The sequence below is a fragment of the Fundulus heteroclitus genome, unplaced genomic scaffold (assembly GCF_011125445.2).
Source record: "Fundulus heteroclitus isolate FHET01 unplaced genomic scaffold, MU-UCD_Fhet_4.1 scaffold_77, whole genome shotgun sequence".
Lineage (NCBI taxonomy): Eukaryota > Metazoa > Chordata > Actinopteri > Cyprinodontiformes > Fundulidae > Fundulus > Fundulus heteroclitus.
This window is the reverse complement of record NW_023397219.1, coordinates 419,556-440,492: the sequence shown is the minus strand read 5'-3', so window position 1 is coordinate 440,492 and position 20,937 is coordinate 419,556. Positions and strand designations below refer to the sequence as shown.

Sequence of the window (20,937 nt, the reverse complement as noted above, 5' to 3'; positions counted from 1 at the left end):
AAGCATGAATTAGTGATACACTACATTCAAAATGAAAATGTAATATTGGAATAATTTATGGACAAAAGAATTCCAGGCAGATAGAAACACACAAAGCAAACATGAACAAAACCCCATCTCTTTAAGAGCCTCCCTCTGGCTGTCATCACACACACACACACACACACACACACACACACACACACACACACACACACACACACACACACACACACACACACACACACACACACACACACACTCCACCCCTTTGTAAGGCACAGACAGAGAGAGTGTTAGACAGCTAGAAGAGATCTGATTAGTAGAGCACCCTGATCCTGTCAACATGAGGTTTGAAGAGATACTAGATGACATTGGTGGATTTTCCAAATTTCAATTTTTGCTTTTGTCCATCCTGTGTCTGCCCCGTGCCATACTTCCCCTCCACTTTCTCCTGCACAACTTCATTTCTGCCACCCCTCCTCACCATTGCTCTCTCAGGATACTGGATAGCAGGAATGAAAGTGTGTGGTCCTCTGGCCCTGAGACACTGGCGTCTTGGCTTCCTTACCAGGATGACGGCTCTTTCAGCTCTTGCAGGGTTTACAGTAACCCACAAACCCGCAACCTCAGTCAAGACAACAGGACTGTAATTTGTCCGGATGGGTGGACCTACGACAAATCACAGTTTAGCTCCACTACTTCCTCTGAGGTAAAATTAGACTGAATTAAGCTTTACAAAAATAATATTCATAAAAAAGGCACTCAGATATGTTTTGGGAGTGTGGGTAAAAATGTTATGCTAACAGTGAATACAGGTATCTAATCAATAAGTTTCTAATAATTGTTGGTTACTTTACATGACTGCCAAAGGGAAAGAATGGCTTTCAGGTGAAATAACCCAATTAGTTAATTAATTTATTGCAATACAATGTTTTTAAATTGCATTCAAATGGAATAAGGTACATGTAATATTTGGATACTTTTGAGATAATTTAAGATCATTTTTTTGCATCTCTGTAGTTGTCTTTGATGTAATTGTATTCTAATCTCTGTTATTACTTTATTGTTTTATAACCATTTACCTTTCTTTAGCTTAATTCTGACCATGTGACTATTTATGTTCTTGGGTCTCAGGTAAACAGACCGAAAAGGTTAATTGAAGCATTGGGTTAGGGTTAGGCTGAAATGAAGTTAAAAATCAGTCATTAAAATTAAATTCCACCATAAAGACAATCACATTCTCATCATGCGAGTATAAATGTGTGAAAATAAAAGTTGTATTTAAATGTTAATGATTAGAAACTGAAAAGGTGACACATTTTAATAAAACGTCTATTTCTTGACAGTGGGATCTGGTATGTAATGACAAGCAACTGAATCAAGCACTTGTCACCTACTTCTTTCTTGGGGTCATGTTTGGAGCCATTATTTTTGGACAGCTTTCAGACAAGTAAGTTCTAGAGAATTTTATCCAAAACACTTTGGCAATCATAACTTTGAAAGTAAATTACAGTTTGAGTACTTTCCTCACAGACTGCAAAAAGAGAACTAAAAGTAATATTTTCTTGAAAGTGTATTTATCCTTGATTTGAGCAGGTAAAAAGGATTATCTGCCAATAGAATGAGTATTTTGACCCCAAATATTTTATAATTATTACACTTGAAATAAGATAGTGGAGATGAGTTGTTCCTATTTTAAGTGCAAAAAATCTTGTGCTGATGACTGTTGGTAACCATCTGATGACACACACACATCCTGGCTGATAGCTAGTCATGGCAGATGACCTAAAGGAGAAGCATTTTTAATGTAAACAATCACTGAACATGTAATCCGTGCTAAAACGTTCCATCTTATGAACACTGAGAACTAGTACGTGTACAACTGACTAAATAATAGAGAACTGGTAAAAGCAGTCGAAGTATAAGATTTTACTCATTGTTGCAGCCATCCTAAATGCAGAAGTTCGGGTATGGTCATATTGTTGCGGAAGGTAGAATGCCCGCCCTCGGCGTACAAATGAAATATAGCAAAAACCTTGCTTGACATGCTTTAGACATGCTTAATGTGAACGTTTCACTTCAATGGTGGGAAAGTTGCTCCATGTTGTAAAGATGGCTTTAAAAAGATAATCTACATTTATTGTTTTTTTCTAGTTCAGCTAATTTCATATTGTTCAGTTTTTCTTGTCCAGATTTCTCTAAGTTATATAAACTAAAAATTGAGCAGATAATACATATTTAAGATTAAATACATCAAGAATTAAAGACTCATATACAGAAATAAATGTTATTTAAACATATTACAAAATGGGAAACAGTTGAGTTAAAAAAAACAACCAGCAAAAAGAGTCCTATACAAAATTAGATAACAGTTTCTAAAAGAAAAGTCCTCTAAAAAGAAATCTCTAAAGTCCTCTAAAGAGAAATCAGAATGCTTTTAGAAATACTACAAAAAGTTATATGTGCAGTGAAGGACTAAGACCTAGGGTCTCATTTATAAAACTTTGCGTAGAATCTATACTAAATGTGTATGTATGCCAAGAAGAAAAGCATAAGGTTCAGCCGTGTACACGCCCAGATTTAACCATAAATTGTCAACGCAAAGCACCTTGTAATGATTACTGCTGGTTAACCCAATATTCAGCCAAACACAGAATTACGTTTTAAAAGGTTTTGTTATGAACTGAACAGGTGGATTCAGTATTCAGGCCAACAAGCAGGAAGTATGTTTAAAAGACGGTTTATTGATAACAGACTGAGTCAGGACCGGGATGACGGGAGGGCTGAGATCAGAACAATGATCAAGGCAAGATGATTAACTGTCCAAAAATCAAAAACCAGGAATTAGAAAGTGCAGTAAAGTCCAGGAACAGGATTTGAGTGCAGAGTCAGGAAACAGAATCAGGTATGGCACACAGACAGGCTAACAGGCTCAAACTGATCAGGCACTGAACAAAGGAGTGAAGCAGGTATAAATAGGGGAGTGAGCAGGTGAACAGAGTAGAAATTAATTACAGGAAAACAGGTGGAACTAATCAAAGAAAGGGAAGTGACTGACAGAGAACCAAACTAATAGGTTGGTGACTGGAGACTGACAGGTGAACAGATCTGACTGGCTGGTGACTGCTGACAGGGGAGTTACAACAAACTGATTGGGTGGAGACAGAGAAGTGAGCTGGCAGATTGCTGGCAGGTAAACAGAGCTCAACTAAATGCTTGCTGAACACTGACTGATAACCTAGTATAATAAAGAAAAGTGCAAAACTAAACTAATACAAACCCCAAACCGTGACAGGTTTATTGAAAGGATGAATGGTGGCAGGTGAGGCAAGCAAGCAGAACCTGACTTGACCAGACGCAGGCAAAACCAAGACTTGGACAGATGCATAATGGCTGATAGTGCAGGCACGCAAGGATGAGCAGGTGATGTGGACCGAGAAACCACCAGAATGGGCAGTGTAAGCGACTGGAAATCACAGGGAAACAGACAAACATGTGCAGCATACAGGCACAGGAAAATTTTATCGGAAGAGTCCAGCTGGCTGAGCACACAGGAACTGATAGAGGCAGGGCACATCACACTAGCCGAGACAAGATGAGATGAGACATTCTAGTCAACAGGTGGAACTGATCTAGAGCAGAGTGGTGGCTGAAGGGAGACTGAGCTGATTGAATGATGGCTTAGAGGTGAAGGCTGATCCAAGCAAAGTCCAGAAAGGTCCAAAATAAACAAACAAAAACCTCTTTACTCTCTCTCTTTACTACACCTTTGCAACTTTACTTGTGGGATTGAGCCCTAAGCATATCAAACGTTATTCAAAGTAACTATAGTAGTTTTAGCATTATTCTTTATTAGTTCATATTTGACCTGTATACAGGTTTCTACCTGTTCAACTAGTAATGCCAACATTGGTATTGTGTGGAACGTAGTAATGGTCCACCTTTATGATTACATCTAACATTTCAAAGGATTTTCACAAGAAATTGAAGCTCACAGTATAAAGAAAAAAGTTTCAAGAATAATCCAACAAAAGCAAACTCCTCTTCAGAAATATATATTTATTTTAGTATCAAACAAAAATTCAACAAGGTATTACAACTATCCCACAAAATATGGAAACTTATACATGTACTGGCATGATTTGCGGAGAAGGTATTACAACTATCCCACAAAATATGGAAACTTATACATGTACTGTCATGATTTGCGGAGAAGGACCAAAGCGGCAACCAGACGACGGCAGGCGCATATGAAAATGATAATATTTAATGGAGGTCACTCACTAAATACACAAGAGAACCAAAACAGGGCATGAAAAAGGAGCACAGGAACAGGGTCACAGAAACAGGTTCATGGAAAGAGGTGAAAACAGGAGGACGCAACAACGGGGAACAAGCAATCAACTAATTAGCTTAGACCCCAACCACCCCCTCTCCCAAGGGTAGATTCCAGACGCCCCCAGACTCGGATGGAAGGAAAGAGTAGATACAAAAGTAGAGTTCTGGCAGATGACTTGGGGGTAGCCCAGAGTCCTACCAGGTGTTCCAGAGGCTGGTGGTGGAGGAGCCTTGGAGGCTGGTGGCGGAGGACACTGGGAACCTCCTCTGAAAAACTCTGGAGACCTCCTCTGAAGCACACTGGAGCTCATTGGGAACTTCCTCTGGAGGCTGGAGACCCTTGAGGACCTCCAAGAGAACTCCAATAGTGAACCCCCCGAAGATGCCTTGGACCTGTCATACTGGGGTCCACTGGGGCCAAGACAGGATTCCGACCACTCGAAAGAACTCATAGACCTTTGGAGATCTCGTCACTGCAGTTAGGTATCTTGTAGCCGGCTTCGGCACAGTCAGGCGTCTCCGAGCCTGCGTAGGCACAGTCGGGCTGCTTTGAGCAGCGGGAGCAGCAGGAAGCAGGAGGGGAGTAGGCGTCGGTGGCTGACCCCGCGAAGAGCGTGCGGGGTGTCAGCCCTGGTTGGCGAAGAGTCTTTTCCCCCTTGCCGCCTGCTTCGCCGGTACCTTTTGACCTGCCGTGCTGGGGAAGGGCCATAGCATTTGGGACCGGTACTGGGAAGAGGGATGGCTAACCTTGAGCCCCACAACGACAATCGCCGCTCTTCCACCTCATCTGCCCGGCGCATGTTCTTCTCCGGCTGCCAATGGAAGTATTCAAACAATGTGATTACTTCCACGCATCTTGTCTGGTCCTTCTTGTGGTTGCGTTGTTCTGTCAAGATGTGCAGAGAAGGAACAAAATGGTAACCAGACCACTGAATACACAAGGGAACCAAAACAGGGCACGAAAACAGGATCCCAGGAACAGGGTCACAGAAACAGGCGAAAACAGGACGATGCAACAACAGGGGAACAAACACATGGAACTTAAATACAGTGTGGAATGAACTGAAAACATGTTTAACACAGGTAAGTCAGATCCATTAATTAGCTCAACTTTCAAGGATCCTGACATGTACAGCACTTTAAAGTTATAGATGTAACAGTAGGTCTATAAATAAAATGTTTTAACTACCCATTCATCACTTTATCTACTGTATGTTATCTGGCTGCGAAAAACTAAAGTGCAGTTTCTATGAACCACACTAAAACATTTGCGCACAAAAAAGCAACACTTCTCTGAACAAAATAACCAAATGTACTTATTTCAGTGAAACTAGATCTGACAAACTCCTGCCAGATCATGTTTATGTCCAGCTTCACTTTATGGACATTACTCAAACGAACAAACAAACTCTGAAACATGGATCTGGGGCCTGTTTTTCGTACGTCGCTAACTCAGTTAGCTGGATTTGATTGTTGACGATTTGGTATGATCTTGGATCGTTTGGTTCTTCGAAACTCATCTTGGACTTGCTGTCACAGCAACATGTGCGGCACCTTAAGCCTGCTCGAGAGCAAGTTTATTTCATGTAAAAAGGATTAGATCTTGGTGGCTGTTATAAACAGACAAACACGTCATTTAACAGTGGCTTTTAAAGAGGAAAAAGTGGTGTTAGAGCCATTAGTAAAAAACATTTAAATTATTTGTATGATGGTTTGCTTTTTATTTTTATCATAGTCGGTAAGAAGATTTGTTCAGGCCATTTTATTGTGAAGTTTAGTTTTACTTTGAAAGGCTTGCATCCTGTTGAGCCGTATATTGTATTAGAAAAAACTATGGATGGATTATCTAGACACCGAGCAATACAGTTTTACCGTGTAAACTGTGTATGACTTGGAAAAGGAAGAACTTCATTTTTTTGTAGATAAAGATTTTTTTTTGTTAAAATTCCCAGTTTGCATGTGTCCTTTACTTGCAGTGTCTAAGGAATGACACCGACATTTGGATCTCTTGACATAACAAGTGCCTTTTTAAAATAAAGTATAACCATTTTGTAGAATATTCTTGTATTTCACTTTTACTTGTCCCCATGTTCTAGTGGGTCCCATGGAGGCTCTGATATAAAAGAACAAAGTAAATATGAAATTATTAAAATGCAAAAATTCATACTGTAGAAAGTGATAGAAACATCTACCATGGACAGTATTTACGCATTAATTTGTATGCTGCTTTTTGCCAGCCCTCTCCTGGCTTTAACAGATTTTGAGGTATTCCCTGTTGTTTTAATTAATGACCCAAATTCGGCATAACCTTCTATTAAAAGCTCTTGTTCTGCTTAGGAGAAACACTGTGGGCGTTCTTTGGCAATGCTGAACAGCCAATAGCAGCGTTGCTGATCATTGTTTCTACTATCGATACATTTCCCCTTTTAAACAAACGTATGAACGCGCAGTTGTCTCAGATAACTCAATCCAGCCATACTAATCATAAACAACAGGTGTGTTCGAAGAACCCAATTAGTCGGATCATGATTAGCCGGATGAAATCATCTTGGATGTGTCATTTGATCTCGGATGTTTTAAGCAACGTACGAAGAACGGGCCCCTGGTAAGCTGGTCTCTCAATGCTATTGATCAAATTTTTTCGATGGGGAGGCAATGAAAGGGGGACCCGTCCGGCCCCAATTTTGACTCATTTCGTGGGATACACCCTATATTCTTGGATGGAAAATGGTGTGTCTTTCGACATTGTTATTCCTGGACATTTGAAACGTTTGCATGTTTGGATTCAGGATACTTGGATTTCTACTTATTGGATTTGGTGGATTTTTTATGTATCAGCAAATACAGCGGATGTCGGTAGCCATTTGGCCATGATCAGGCTGCCGGCTGCATATGACGCGCTCACTAAGGTGGTGAATGAACAGTTCTGGAAGGTGGAGGAGCAGAGCCGAAAAGCTGGATGTGCTGGTACGCAGACTGGCTTCGGTGGTTGAACTCAAGGGGAGATGGGATAAAATCTGGAAGTGTAACACAGAAAAGCCCAAAAATTTGGAATATTGGATTTCGCCATTTGGAGCCAGCAAAATACTTTCACTGACAGGAAAGTCAGTGCAGCTTGTCTCATAACAAATAACATATTTGGTCTAAGCCTTGCCTATATCTACTCCTGGACTGTTATTAGGAACGAGCTCAGAACTCTACCCTGCTATCCGCTCCCCCGCTGACATCTGCGGATGCTTTCTGAACTGTTGGCTGGCTGATAACATCAAGGACAATGGCCTCTAGAGAGCATTCACGGAAATATAAACACTGTCACCCAAACAGACACACATAACTGATGCTCATAAAAACTGATGAACTTACACGCGACTAGTCTTAAATGTTCACCTTCTGCTATATGTGTCTCATCTTATTTGTGCTTTTCGTGCAAGAGGTTTTTGATATCTCAAACTGTATCCTGTAATAGGATAAAGTATGAGTTGTGTTTTTTCCCTCCCACCTTCCTTTTCTGTGGCCTCTATTTTTCTACAGAGTAATGGCAGCGCCCTGTGGGCACCGTGTAAGGTGGTGTCCTTGGCAGCAAGGCCTCAGTAAATTGTCTCCCCCTGAAATGTTTGTGATGTTTGTTTGTGATGACAGTTGTACTGAAACAGCAATTTCCCTCTGGGATTATTAAAGTATTTCTGATTCTGATTCTCATAGTCATAGTCACCCACAGCCAAGTCAGTAACCGATGCAGAGACGTTCTCTCTCTCTTTGGAGACGGTCGCTTTTTTCTCTCTGCTCCGGCTCTACCCCCCTCCTGTAGCTGCTGTGTTTTTGTCATTTTGAGCACTTTCTTCATATCACCCGAATGCTGAAAACTATGGATCTGGTAAGCTGGTCTCAATAGCTCTCAATGCTATTGATCAAATGTTTGCGACGGGTAGGCAGGGAAGAGGAGACCCGTCCTGTCCTGACGGCACACATTTCGTGGGATACACCCTAGATTCTTGGAGGAAATGGAAAATGGTGTGTTTTTCTATTTTGTCAGTCGAGGACGTGGAAAACATGTAGATGTTTTGATTCATGATACTTGGATTTCTGCTGATTGTTTTTGGTGGATTTTTGATGTATCGGCAAATTCAGCGGATGTCAGTAGCAATTATGGCCTTGATCAGGCTATCGGTTGCATATGACGTGATCACCAAGGTGGTGAATGAACAGACCCGTAAGTTGGAGGAGCAGAGCTGCAAGCTGGATGTGCTAGAACGCTTCGGTGGTTGAACTCAAAGGGGAGATGGGATAAAATCTGGATGTGAAACGTGGAAAAAAGCCCAACAAATTTGGAATATTGGATTCGCCCCGTGGAGCCAGCAATGAACAGGACTTAAAGCTGATGAAAAAGATGGTGCAGCTTGTTCTCATAACAAATTTTGTATTTGGAATTTGCCTCCCCTATCAAAAAAACTCCCCTGGATGTTATGGTGAGAAAGCTCAGAACTACCCCCTGCTCCCTCCTCCCCCGCGGACATCTCTGGATGCTTTCTGAACTGTGGGCCGGTTGATAACATCAAGGACAATAGCCCTCTGGAGAGCGTTCATGGAAATATAACACCTTTCACCCATACACCCATACACACACACACACACACACACACACACACACACACACACACACACACACACACACACACACACACATACACATAACTGATGCCCACAACAACATACAAACTTCATGCGACTAGTCTCCAAGGTTAACACCCTGCATAAATATTATCTCATCATATGTGCTTTTCTTGTGCAAGGTTTTTTGATATCTTAAACTGTATCTTGGAATAGGATAAAGTGTGAAATGTGTATTTTTCCCCATCTCCCTCCCCAAATGTGGCTCCTGTCTTTCCACAGAGTTAAAAGGCAGCACCCTATGGTAACCGTGTCAGTCGGGGTCCTCTGCAGCAAAGCCTCAGTCAATCGTTCCCCCGAAATGTTTGTGATGTATGTGATTGATGGTTGTACTGGAACTGTAATTTCCCTCTGGGATTATTAAAGTATTTCTGATTCTGAGAGCACTGAAACTCCTCTCAGGTTGACATGAAGACACAGGCACCACCATCAATCCAGATGAGAACTTCAACCTGATCGAACAAGCCCTGCTCCTCCACTGGAAGTCCCCTGAGAACCTTTTAGGAATTGACCACACCTGTTACGGTTCACCGTTTTAAGTTATTTAATGTGTAATGAATAACTAATGTGTAATAAATAACTCCCAGTCTGTTCGGTATTATCCGGCAAATATCCAGATGTTAACAAACTCTTCAGAAGACACAACCCCCGGAAAGCTGCTGGACCAGACTCTGTCTCTCCATCCACCTTAAAGCACTGTGCTGATCAGCTGTTGCCAGTGTTCACAGACGTTTTTAACACCTTACTGGTGACATGTCACGTGCCAACCTGCTTCAAATCCTCCACTATTATCCCTGTTCCCAAGAAGCCAAGGTCCACAGGACTTAATGACTTTAGACCCGTCACCCTGACCTCTGTGGTTATGAAGTCCTGTGTGCGCCTTGTGCTTTCACATCTGAAAGAAATCACTGACCCCCTCCTGCACCCCCTACAGTTTGCCTACAGAGTCAACAGGTCGGCAGACGATGCTGTCAACCTGGCCCTTCACTACATCCTCCAGCACCTGGACTCCACAGGTACCTATGCCAGGATCCTGTTTGTGGATTTCAGCTCTAGCTTCAACACAATCATCCCAGCTCTGCTTCAGGAGAAGCTCTCCCAGCTGAGTGTGCCTGACTCCACCTGTAGGTGGATCACAGACTTAATGTTGGACAGGAAGCAGCACGTGAAGCTGGGAAAACATGTCTCCGACTCAGAGCTCATCAGCACTGGTTCCTCCCAGGGCTGTGTTCTTTCTCCTCTACTCTTCCCTGTACACCAACAGCTGCACCTCCAGTCATCAGTTAAGCTTCTGAAGTTTGCGGACGACACCACTATCATCGGACTTATCTCTGATGGTGACGAGTCCGCCTACAGGTGGGAGGCTGACCATCTGGCGACCTTGTGCAGGGAGAACAACCTGGAGCTCAATGCTCTAAAAACACTGGAGATGGTTATGGACTCAGGCCCAGCTACCCCATCACCCTCTGTGACACCACAATTGACACTGTGGAGTCTCTCCGCTTCCTGGGAACTACCATCCTCCTCTTCTGCAGAGTGGAAGATCCGACTGGTGCCCCTGGGGCCTCGGGTCCCTGGGACCCATACCCGGTTCCACTTCAGCGTAGCTGGCTACTGGCGGGGCCCATGGGCTTGTCCCTGTGGCTCCTGGGGTCTTCGGCATTGCAGTGGCTGGGGGATTGTCCTTGGGGCCGTCTCTCCTCTTCCCTTAGGTGGGGAGGTGGGCAGATTTCCTGTGTTGGCCCCTCTTGGGCGCCTTTACTTTGGGGGTCCCTTTGGGCATCTGGGCTTTTGGGTCCCCCAGCGCCTGCGTTGGTGCTCTGGGGGGTTGGCTCTTCACGATCACTATTGAGCATTTTTTCTTTTGGATAAACTTTACATACACAAGTGCACTCTCACAAACAACTACAGGTGCTGGGTTCCAGGTATTTAGAGATTCACTTCCATACAGAAAGCCCATCTTTTTATCTTCAGCTACCACATTATACATGTCGGATTAAATAATACTACATATACTTCAGCAATGGTATCAAGGTGTTACTTTATTGTATCTGTAATACTTTATCCGTTGGTTGTGCTGTTCTTTTTACATCTCTCTTTGCAGGTGATGTAGCAGACTGAAGATGTTTTGTCATTCTCTCCATTTTATCTGCTCTTTCTTTCACATTTTCTCCTTTTTTCCTGTTTTTGTTTTCCTCTTCTACTTTCTCATTGTAGTGTCCATATAATATGAAATACTCCCTGGATGAATTATGACTTCTCCACTTGTGAAATTAAAATCGGTTGGGCTCTTTTTGGCATTAAGACAACAATTCTTATTGCCACATTGCCAGACAGGATACTGTTGGGGAAAAAAAAGAAACAAGGAAGTAGCAAAAAGCTATTAGAATCTCCAGGTGAAACAATAAAGTATGTTCCAAGATGTGGTGGAAAAAACAAAACAAAAAAAATTATGATTCCAAGAAGGAAAAGACTGGAATGTCGATGGGAATACAGTATGAACGTTGGTGTTCTGTTATGAGATGCTTAAAGTTGCTGTTAGATTGGTTTATTAAGTACATACTGGTTGTTCTAATTTTTATTTTTTAATTAAGCAAACCGGCATTATGAAATAACTGTGATACTGTTGCTAGATGGCGCCATGTCTGTTTTTATCTGCTAATTTCGCTCAGTGCTGGGCCTATCTTTATCCACAAAATGGATTACCAAAACATTATGAGGATGGGGGCTTGGTGAATATAACCTTATATTATATAAAAAAGACCAAAACCTGTTTGATCATGATTCATTCTGATCAAACAGGTTTTGGGCTTTTTTAAGCATATAATGTGGCTATATTCAATTCAATTTATTTAGCATCAATTCATTACACGTGTCATCTCAAGGCACTTTACAAAGTCAAATTTAATCAAATCATACACATTGGTCAAAAAGTTTCTTATCTAAGGAAACCCAGTAGATTGCACGAGTATTGACAAGCAGCATTCACTCATGCAAGAGCATAGAGCCACAGTGGACATTCGTCTGCATTGTCGATGGTTTTGCGGCAATCCCTCATACTGAGCATGCATGAAGAAAACTCCACTTTAACATGGAGGAAAACCTTCAGCAGAACCAGGCTCAGTGTGAATGCCTCACCTGACTGGGGGTCAGAGAAGACAGACCAGAGACACAAAAAGCACAAAAAGCACAGAAGCACACGTTGGTCCAAGAATCTTTAATATGATATAAGCCAGGGTTTCCCAAAGTGTGGTGCGCCCCTGGGGGTGCGCGAGGTGGCACTAAGGGGTGCGCGAGGCGAAAACTGTAATGGCGTCTGACCGTGTTTTTTTTCCCCTTACAATAAAGATGTGTAAATAAGCATTTCTTTTGTAAAGCTCAAAAAACTTTAAATGTAATCAATAAATAAAAATGTATTGTAATGATCCTTATTAGACTTTATTGCTAAATGCTGTTGCACACTTACTGTTTGTTTAAATCAGATTGCTTTGGAGTCATACCGGAAGAAATGTGTGGCTTCCGGGGAGAGGAGTCGTGATTCGGGGGACCAGCTCCTCCAGCGGAATCTCAAGGCGTTCCCAGGCCAGCCGAGAAACATAGTGGCCGTTTCTCAATTCACGAGAACGCGAGTCCGTACTCGCGTTCTCGTCAAGTCTGTTCTCGGTAAGAACACAGGAAGATCGGACTTGACGAGAACGCGAGCACGCAGCACGTATTGTGTATTGGAACAGAAGTATACTCGTGACGTCATCACACCCACAGCGCTTAAGCATTCCTTTAACGTTCAAAACTATTTATACACTACACCATCATATCTTATTGAAAACGTTTTTTATTTAAATTAATTTCTGAGTATAAGTATAAAAAATATCTAAAATAATTACAGAACTGTGGGTATAAAACCAGCAATAGCGTGAATTTCTTTGTGGGGAGTTGTAATTGTTGTAGTTGCAGAGGCGATTGAATCTTCTTTAAAAATCAGCACTTTGTAGAAGCAAAATGAGCGATACGAGCAATATTGCTTTTGCTTCGGTCGTTGGTCAGCTTTACCAGCAGGCTGAAGAGGAGGTGATGCAGTTGAGGAGGAAAATCCGAGCAAGGAGAGGATTGATGCAGCAGAGGAGGCTCAGAAGGCAGGCTTTGCTCCCCCATCTATTGCCAAGTGGTAGGCATTTTAAGATTGACAGCCTATTTCCTACTTTTATCTTAAAAAAAAAACATTGATGATGATATTAAAAACGTGATCAGGTTGAAATTGTGACTATTTTTCCTATATTAATAAAAATGAAGACCCAGTTTTAACATTAATAACAGTAGGGTTAAGCTACTTTATTGCACCTCCTGATCTTCACAGCATTGATCATTAAGAAAGGAAAAAAAAAACATTTTTATGTCTGTCCACCTTTACAGTGATTAATCTATAAATTATGTGCAGTTAGTTCAGCCCATTTTTTCAGTGAAATGGTAAAAATACCAGAGAAGGGAAGCCATTTGTTACATTTACTATACTTGACTAGTTTTACAACACTATACATTTTATCTTTTCTTTCTTGAGAACTATAATAATCTGCATGGTAAACAGGTATAGTTTTATGCATAGAAAACGTGACAAAAAACAATTAACATTTGGCATTTTTTATTTACAGGAAGAAACAGAAACAAAATATGTGAGGATAAACACCTCTGTGCCAATCCTCCAAATATTTTTTAATGAAGGACCTGAAACCAGCCTTCTAGCTAAACAGGGCCACCGTCATCCTCCTCCTTCAGCTGCTGCCCATCCAGAACGTCCATGGATGGCCACAGGAGATAGAGGTGCTGCTGACCCTCTGCTGGCTGGCCTGTGGAGCATCCTATAGGGAAACAGCTTGCCAGTAAGATCTCTTACCTTCTTGTCCTTAAATAGAGCTAGCAATGACACACAATTGATAGATGATATTAATTGGATAGAAGATTAAGACAGATCAGCATATTACCTAAATTACAAGTTAATTTTATATTTGGTACAGGTCAAGTGGAGGCACGCTACAACAGACACCACGCCAAGGCTGATTAACATCATTGAGCGTGTCTTTGGTGGTCTGAAGACACGGTGGCGTTCCATCTTCTTAAGGGTGCTGGAGGTCCGCCTCACGTTTGCCCCAAAAGTAATCGCCGCCTGCTGCATCCTTCACAATATTAGTATAGCAGCAGGTGACCAGCTGGACGTGGAGGGTGAGGAGGTTGATCCAGAGGAGGATGGCCATCCAGCGGCTGAAAACAGGGAGCGGCTCCAGCTGGCTGCATGTTTAAGTGAACATGACTACACCTGACCTAATGTAGATCAGTTGGGGTCTTGTTCACATGCTGCTTCATTTCTTTTGTTTTCACCACCTGGAAAAATACCTAAAATAATGCGTAAATTAATTTCCATTCCACCAACTATTTTTAATTGTAAGTTTATAGGCATTGTCTGTTTGTATAAGATCTTAATGAGTTATTTCGTTGTTTTAAACCATGTTAGTAACTGTTAATAATTTGTTGAATATATTACACCTTCATTCTGTTCCAAAGATAAAACATTTGTATAAAATAAATGTCTGTTTTTTCATATACTATTATTACTATTATTTTCTTTCCCTCTTTCTCCTCTCAATTATTCGTGTCCTGACTCAGAAGAAACTCACTTAGATAGGAAAAACATTTATAGAATGTATGTATTTATTTATTTTACATGCTGCTGCCGTCCTAGGGAGACATTTACAATTTATTCCAGCAAGTATTGAGTTAATAAAGCAACACACGTCAGTCAGATAAACACAAAACAAATAAATCATAACCAGCGGTATTATGCACACTACTTTTTTTAATTACGCACTAACTCTGTAAACAGGCCACATAGGGAAGCTTAAAAGTATAATGTTCTCGCCTCAAACGATCTTAAAACGTACTTTTCAACAATAACAGCAGCAGAAAAGGGATTTTTTTACTTACCGCTGTGAGCTCTGTTTGCGCTGTCTCGAGTCAAGCTGCGGCCGCGGTGCATTCTGGGCAAGCGGTCAGTCTGAAGAACGCACAAGTCTGCTCTGATGCATGCTCGATAAAGAGGGCGGGCGAGAACAACATCCGGGGAATTCGGCGCGTTCTCGATTTGGCGTTCTCAGCATTGGAACAGTGCTCGGGCTGAGGCTGATGACGTGTCACGAGTACACGAGCACACGAGAACGCTCAAGAACGCATATTGAGAAACGGCCAGTCTCTCCAGCATGTCCTGGGTCTTCCCCTGGGTCTTCTTCAGGTGGGACATGCCCAGGACACCTCAGCAGGGAGGCATTCAAGAGGCATCTTAACCAGATGCCCGAGCCACCTCAACTGGCTCCTCTTGACATGGAGGAGCAGTGGCTCTACTCTGACTCTTCCCTGAATGACTGAGCTCCTCACCCTATCTCTAAGGGAGAGCCCAGACACACTACGGACATAACTCATTTCAACCGTTAGTATCTAGGATCTCCTTCTTTCGGTTATCAATCAATCAATCAATCAATTAATCAAATTTTATTGTCAATTACAATTTGCATTGCAATCGAAAAATCTGTTCTAGTACAACCATCCATCACATACACTTAAACAAACAAACATTTGGGGGAACGATTGACTGAGGCCTTGCGTTGCCAAGGAACGCAGCAAGTCAGCCGCTGCTATTTCAGCGTCAAGGCTGCATTCCTCCAAACAGCCCCAAACCCCGCCTACACAGAGTTCACGAGGCGCTGCCCTTGAATCTGTCAAAGGAAGAGCAACAACATGGGGGAAAGAGGGGGGGAGAAAAAAAGAGACAGATGTTTGCCTATTTATGCTCTCACCAACAAATAGACAAACAACCGACACAAAAAACCCTCATAGCACAAAAAGCACAATAACACAAGACAACATGTATGCAGAAGGTAAACATTTGAGACCTGTCGCGTGTGCATAATTCATCAGTTTTATGAGTATCAGTTATGCGTGTGTGTTTGGGCGAAAGTGTTATATCTCCGTGAACACTCTCCAGAGGCCATTGTCCTTGATGTTATCAGCCGGCCCACAGTTCAGAGAAGCATCCACAGGTGTCAGCGGGGGAGGGGGGTAGCCGGGGGCTTTTCTGAGCACTCTCCGCCATAACAATCCAGGAGTTGAGATTGGGAGGGAATCCAAATATGTTCTTTGTTATGAGACAAGCTGCACTGCCTTTCCTGTCAGCTTTTAAGTCTTTTGCTGGCTCCACATAGTAAATCCAATTTTCCAAATTATTGGGCTTTTTCGCACTTCACTTCCAGATTTATCCCATCTCCCCTTGAGTTCAACCACCAAAGCCAGTCTGCATTCCAGCACAGCCAGCTTTTCGGCTTCGCTCCATTCACCTTCCAGGTTTGTCCGTTCACAGCCATAGTGAGCGCGTCATGCAGCCGGCGGCCTGATCAAGGCCAAATGGCTCTGACATCTGCTGTATTTGCCGACAATTTGGGTTATGACCCAAAGCCCATGACCATAGATGAGGGTAGGAACATAGATCGACCGGTAAACCGAGAGCTTTGCCTCTTGGCTCAGCTCTCTTTTCACCACAACGGACCCATACAGCGCCTGCTTAACAGCAGACACAGCACCAATCCGCCTGTTGATCTCCCACTCCATCTTCCCCTCATTCATGAACAAGACTCCAAGATACTTAAAATACTCCACTAGGGGCAGTACATTCTCCCCAACCCAGAGTAGGCACCCCAGCCTTTACCGGCTCTTGTTTCTTAACACTTATGCACGACGGTGGCACAGAGGTTAGGGGGTTCGTCTTACAATTGGCGGGTTGCCAGTTCGATCCCCTGCTCTGACTGTCTCTGTCGTTGTGTCCTTGGGCAAGACACTTCACCCACATTGGCTGCTGGCGGTGGTCAGACGGTGGCGCCGTTGTATGGCAGCCTTGCCTCTGTCAGCCTGCTCCAGTGCAGCTGTAGCTACTAGCATAGCTCACCACAATCCTCCTTTGTCTGGTCCCTCACTTAGGACCTGTAAGGGTGTGAATGTAAAGCATTTTGGAGGTTGTCAACACTACTTAAAAAACTGCTATACAAGTAAAAGCCAAGCCAAGCCATCCCGGCCACTTCATACCCAGCTGCGAACCGATCCAGTGAGAGCTGTAGATCACGACCTGATGAAGCCAGTAGAACTACGTCATCTGTAGTTCTACTGGCACGATTCTAAGGCCACCAAAATGGATCCTGAATCTGTGACGTGGCTGCGCCTAGGACATAAAAAGTTATGAACAGAATCTGTGACAAGTGACCCCTTGGCAGGGTCCAACACTCACTGGAAATGAGTCTGATTTACTGCCAGCAATGCGGTCTAAGCCCTGACAGTGGTCACAACAGCCCTTATATCCCCAGAGGGACACGGTCGAAAACCTTCTCCAAATCCACAAAGCACATGAAGATTGGTTGGGCAAACTCCCAAGCACCCTCCCTCCAGGATCCTGCTGAGGGTATAGAGCTGATTCAGTGTTCCACGGCCAATACGAAAACCACACTGCTCTTCCTGAATCCAAGATTCGACTATCCGACAGACCCTCCCTTCCAGAACCCCAGAATAGACTTTACACAGGGAGGCTTAAGAGTGTGATTCCTCTGTAGTTAGAATACACCCTCTGGTCCCCCTTTTTAAATAGGGGGACCACCACCCCAGTCTGCCAATCCAGGGGAACTGCCCCCGATGTCCACGCAATATTGTAGAGTCGTGTTAACCAACACAGCCCCACAACATCCAGAGCCTTAAGGTACTCAGGACGAATTTCATCCCTGGGGCCTTGCCACCAAGGAGCTTTTTATCCATCTCAGTGACCTCAGCACCAGAGATGGGAGAACCTGACCCAAAGTCCCCAGATTCTGCTTCCTCGATAGAAGACATTTTGATGGGATTAAGGAGGTATTCCGCCCACCGACACACGACGTCCCAAGTCGAGGTCAGCAGCACGCCACCCCCACCATAAGCAGTGTTGGTACTTCACTGTTTCACCCTCCTGAGATGCCAGATAGTGGACCACAATTGCCTCGAAGCTATACAGAAGTCTTTCTCCATGGGCTCTCCAAGCTCTTCCCATGCCTGAGTTTTTGCCTCAGCAGCCAGCCGAGCTGCCTGCCGCTTTGACTGCTGGTATATGTCAGCTGCTTCCAGAGCCCTAAAGGCCAATAAAGCCAGCTTTACAGCCTCCCTCACCGCTGGTGTCCACCAGTGCGTTTGAGGGTTGCCACTGCGACATGCACCGACAACCTTGTGGCCACAGCACCGACTAGCCGCCTCAACAATAGTGGCATGGGACATGTTCCACTCACAGTCCAACAACGGAACACCACTGTAGTTCAGAATAAGTGTGCCGTTCCTCCCAACCATGCCCCTCCAGGTCTCACTGTCATTGCCCACATGAGTGTTGAAGTCCCCCAGCAGAACAAGGAGGTCCGCAGGAGGGGCACTCTCCAGTACCCCTCCAAGGACTACAAAAAGGGTAGGTAATCTGAACTGCTGGTTGCTGCATGAGAACAAGCAACAGTCAGAACCCGTCCCCTCACAAGTATGCGGAGGGAGGCCACCCCTCTCGTTCACCGGGGTAAACCCCAACGTACAGGCACCGAGATGATGGGCAACAAGTATGCTCACTCCTGCATATGTCACATCCCTTTCAAGAAGACTGGTTCCAGAGTCATGCGTCGAGGTAATTCCGACTATCTCTAGCCAGAACCTCTCAACCTCGTGCACCAGATCAGGATCCTTCCCCACCAGAGATTCCACGTCCCAAGAGAACATGTAGCGCCAGCTTCTTCAACAGAGGATCGGAACGGCAAGGTCCCCATCCTCGACTGCCACCCATTAAACAATGCACCTGACCCCTTTGGCCCCTCTTACAGGTGGTGAGCCAGTTAGAAGGGGGACCCATGTCTCGGGCTGTGCCCAAAGAGGAGACAGCCACCAACCACCAGGCGCTTGCCATTGTGCCCCACTTCCAGGCCTGGCTCCAGAGTGGGGCCCCAGTGACCCGCGTCTGGGCAAGTGAACATTTTGTCCATTTATGTAACTCATCATAAGGGGTTTTTGGGCAGCTCTATGTCTGGTCCCTCACTTAGGACCTGTCTGCCTTGGGTAACCCTACTAGGGGCATGAAGCCCCTGACAGCATAGTTCCTAAGGTCATTGGGACACTCAAATACCTCCTCCAAGATAAGGTGGCTGCCTGGGGAAGGGGACTTAAATTTTATCCAGATTACAGTTCAATTCAATTTTCAATTCAATTTTATTTATATAGCGCCAAATCATGAAACATGTCATCTCAAGGCACTTTACAAAATCAAGTTCAATCATATTATACAGATTGGGTCAGATTATACAGATTGGTCAAAAATGTCCTATATAAGGAAACCAGTTGATTGCATCAAAGTCCCGACAAGCAGCATTCACTCCTGGGGAACCGTCGACCCACAGGGAGAGTCGTCTGCATTGTACATGGCTTTGCTGCAATCCCTCATACTGAGCAAGCATGAAGCGACAGTGGGAAGAAAAACTCCCCATTAACGGGAAGGAAAACCTCCGGCAGAACCGGGCTCAGTATGAACGGTCATGTTGCATGACTGACGTTTGAAGACAGCATTTAGTAATTCTATTGAAAAAACGTATACCAAAAACTTCTTGCTGATTTTAACATTGTTCTCTGTGTTATGTTTGCATCTGTGTTACAGGTTTGGTAGAAAGTACATGCTTCTGGTGGCTTTAATTGGCTCTACCTTGATGGGAGCCATCGCTGCCTTCTCCACATCCTACATCATGTTTGCTGTTTCCAGAGCACTCTCCGGCTTATCCCTCAGTGGGCTGTCGATCATTGGAATAGTCCTCGGTAATCACTCCCTTGCACAGCACATGAATATATCGATATTTAACTACAAAGTTTTTTGCAGCCGCTAATTTGCACCAAGGTTAATCAACCAAAGAACTTAAATAGCCAAAATTACTGAAAGACATATAGCCTGCTACTAATTGTGTTGAAGAAAATTATATTAATATTAAATTTGGCACAGATCAACATAAACCTTTCACAGGTATAATTTTTTTTTCCATAATTTGGAACATGGGCTGCACAGTTGGTAGCACAGTTGCCTTGTAGTAAGAAAGTCCTGGGTTTGACATGTGGTCTTTCTGTGGATACTTTGCATATGTGGGTTCTTTCAGGGTAGTCTGGCTTTCTGCCACAGACCAAAAAACATGACATGTTGGGATAGTTGATTACTATAAATTGGCTTTAGTAATATGTGTGTGTAAATGCATCATCTACTAAGATGACACTTGGCCTCTGGGCTCTGTCCGACACTTTGTTTGGCCAAAACAACAGCGGGGTTTTTGACGATCACTGGGAGATACGCGGCTCTCAGTCTCTCTGATCCAAGTGAATTCAAAGTCGACCTCCTGCATAGACAAGCAGGCATAAGTTTGATTCGGAAGTTCTCGGTCCAGTGAGAAATCGAAACACGGGAAAGAAACAGCTGTGTGTCTTCCCAGTGGGCGTAATGCCAGTGAAAAAGGGAGAATGGAGCACGCAAGGCACCTTTATATTGTATCATAGCAACATTATCTCATTGCTAGGGCCTGTGTCAGGATGACCATGATGCATTCTGGGAGTCAGTGGCCATTTTAACTATATTGCATGATGGGAGCCGTTGTTTGTCTTCTTCTTGGCCGTGTAGTGTGGCTGTAAGCTCTGGAGTTTGTCACGTTATAAAATGGCATTATTTGGGACACACACTCTCAGCAGAAGGCAGAAAAAAACAGCAGGAACGAAAAGCTGCCATAGCAGACGCTTCTAAACCCGTGACTAAAAGACAAATTATTACCCCACTTACACTACCCCTTTTTAACTGTGCCGAGACCATTCCGAGCTCAGTAACTGAGATAACTATTGAGTGTA

The 20,937-nt window shown here is 43.6% G+C and overlaps 1 protein-coding gene across 2 annotated transcripts in view; it reads left to right on the top strand.

The window, feature by feature from the left end:
• The first annotated feature begins 292 nt into the window (after positions 1 to 292).
• slc22a7a (solute carrier family 22 member 7a) overlaps positions 293 to 20,937 on the top strand; it is a 144,134-nt gene continuing 123,489 nt past the window's right edge. For both annotated transcript variants that reach the window (XM_036134226.1, XM_036134225.1), the window contains exons 1-3: positions 293 to 691; positions 1,329 to 1,432; positions 19,718 to 19,872. In XM_036134226.1, coding sequence (XP_035990119.1) covers positions 326 to 691; positions 1,329 to 1,432; positions 19,718 to 19,872 — 625 coding nt within the window. In that variant the 5' untranslated portion in view covers positions 293 to 325. The remainder of the gene's footprint in view (positions 692 to 1,328; positions 1,433 to 19,717; positions 19,873 to 20,937) is intronic.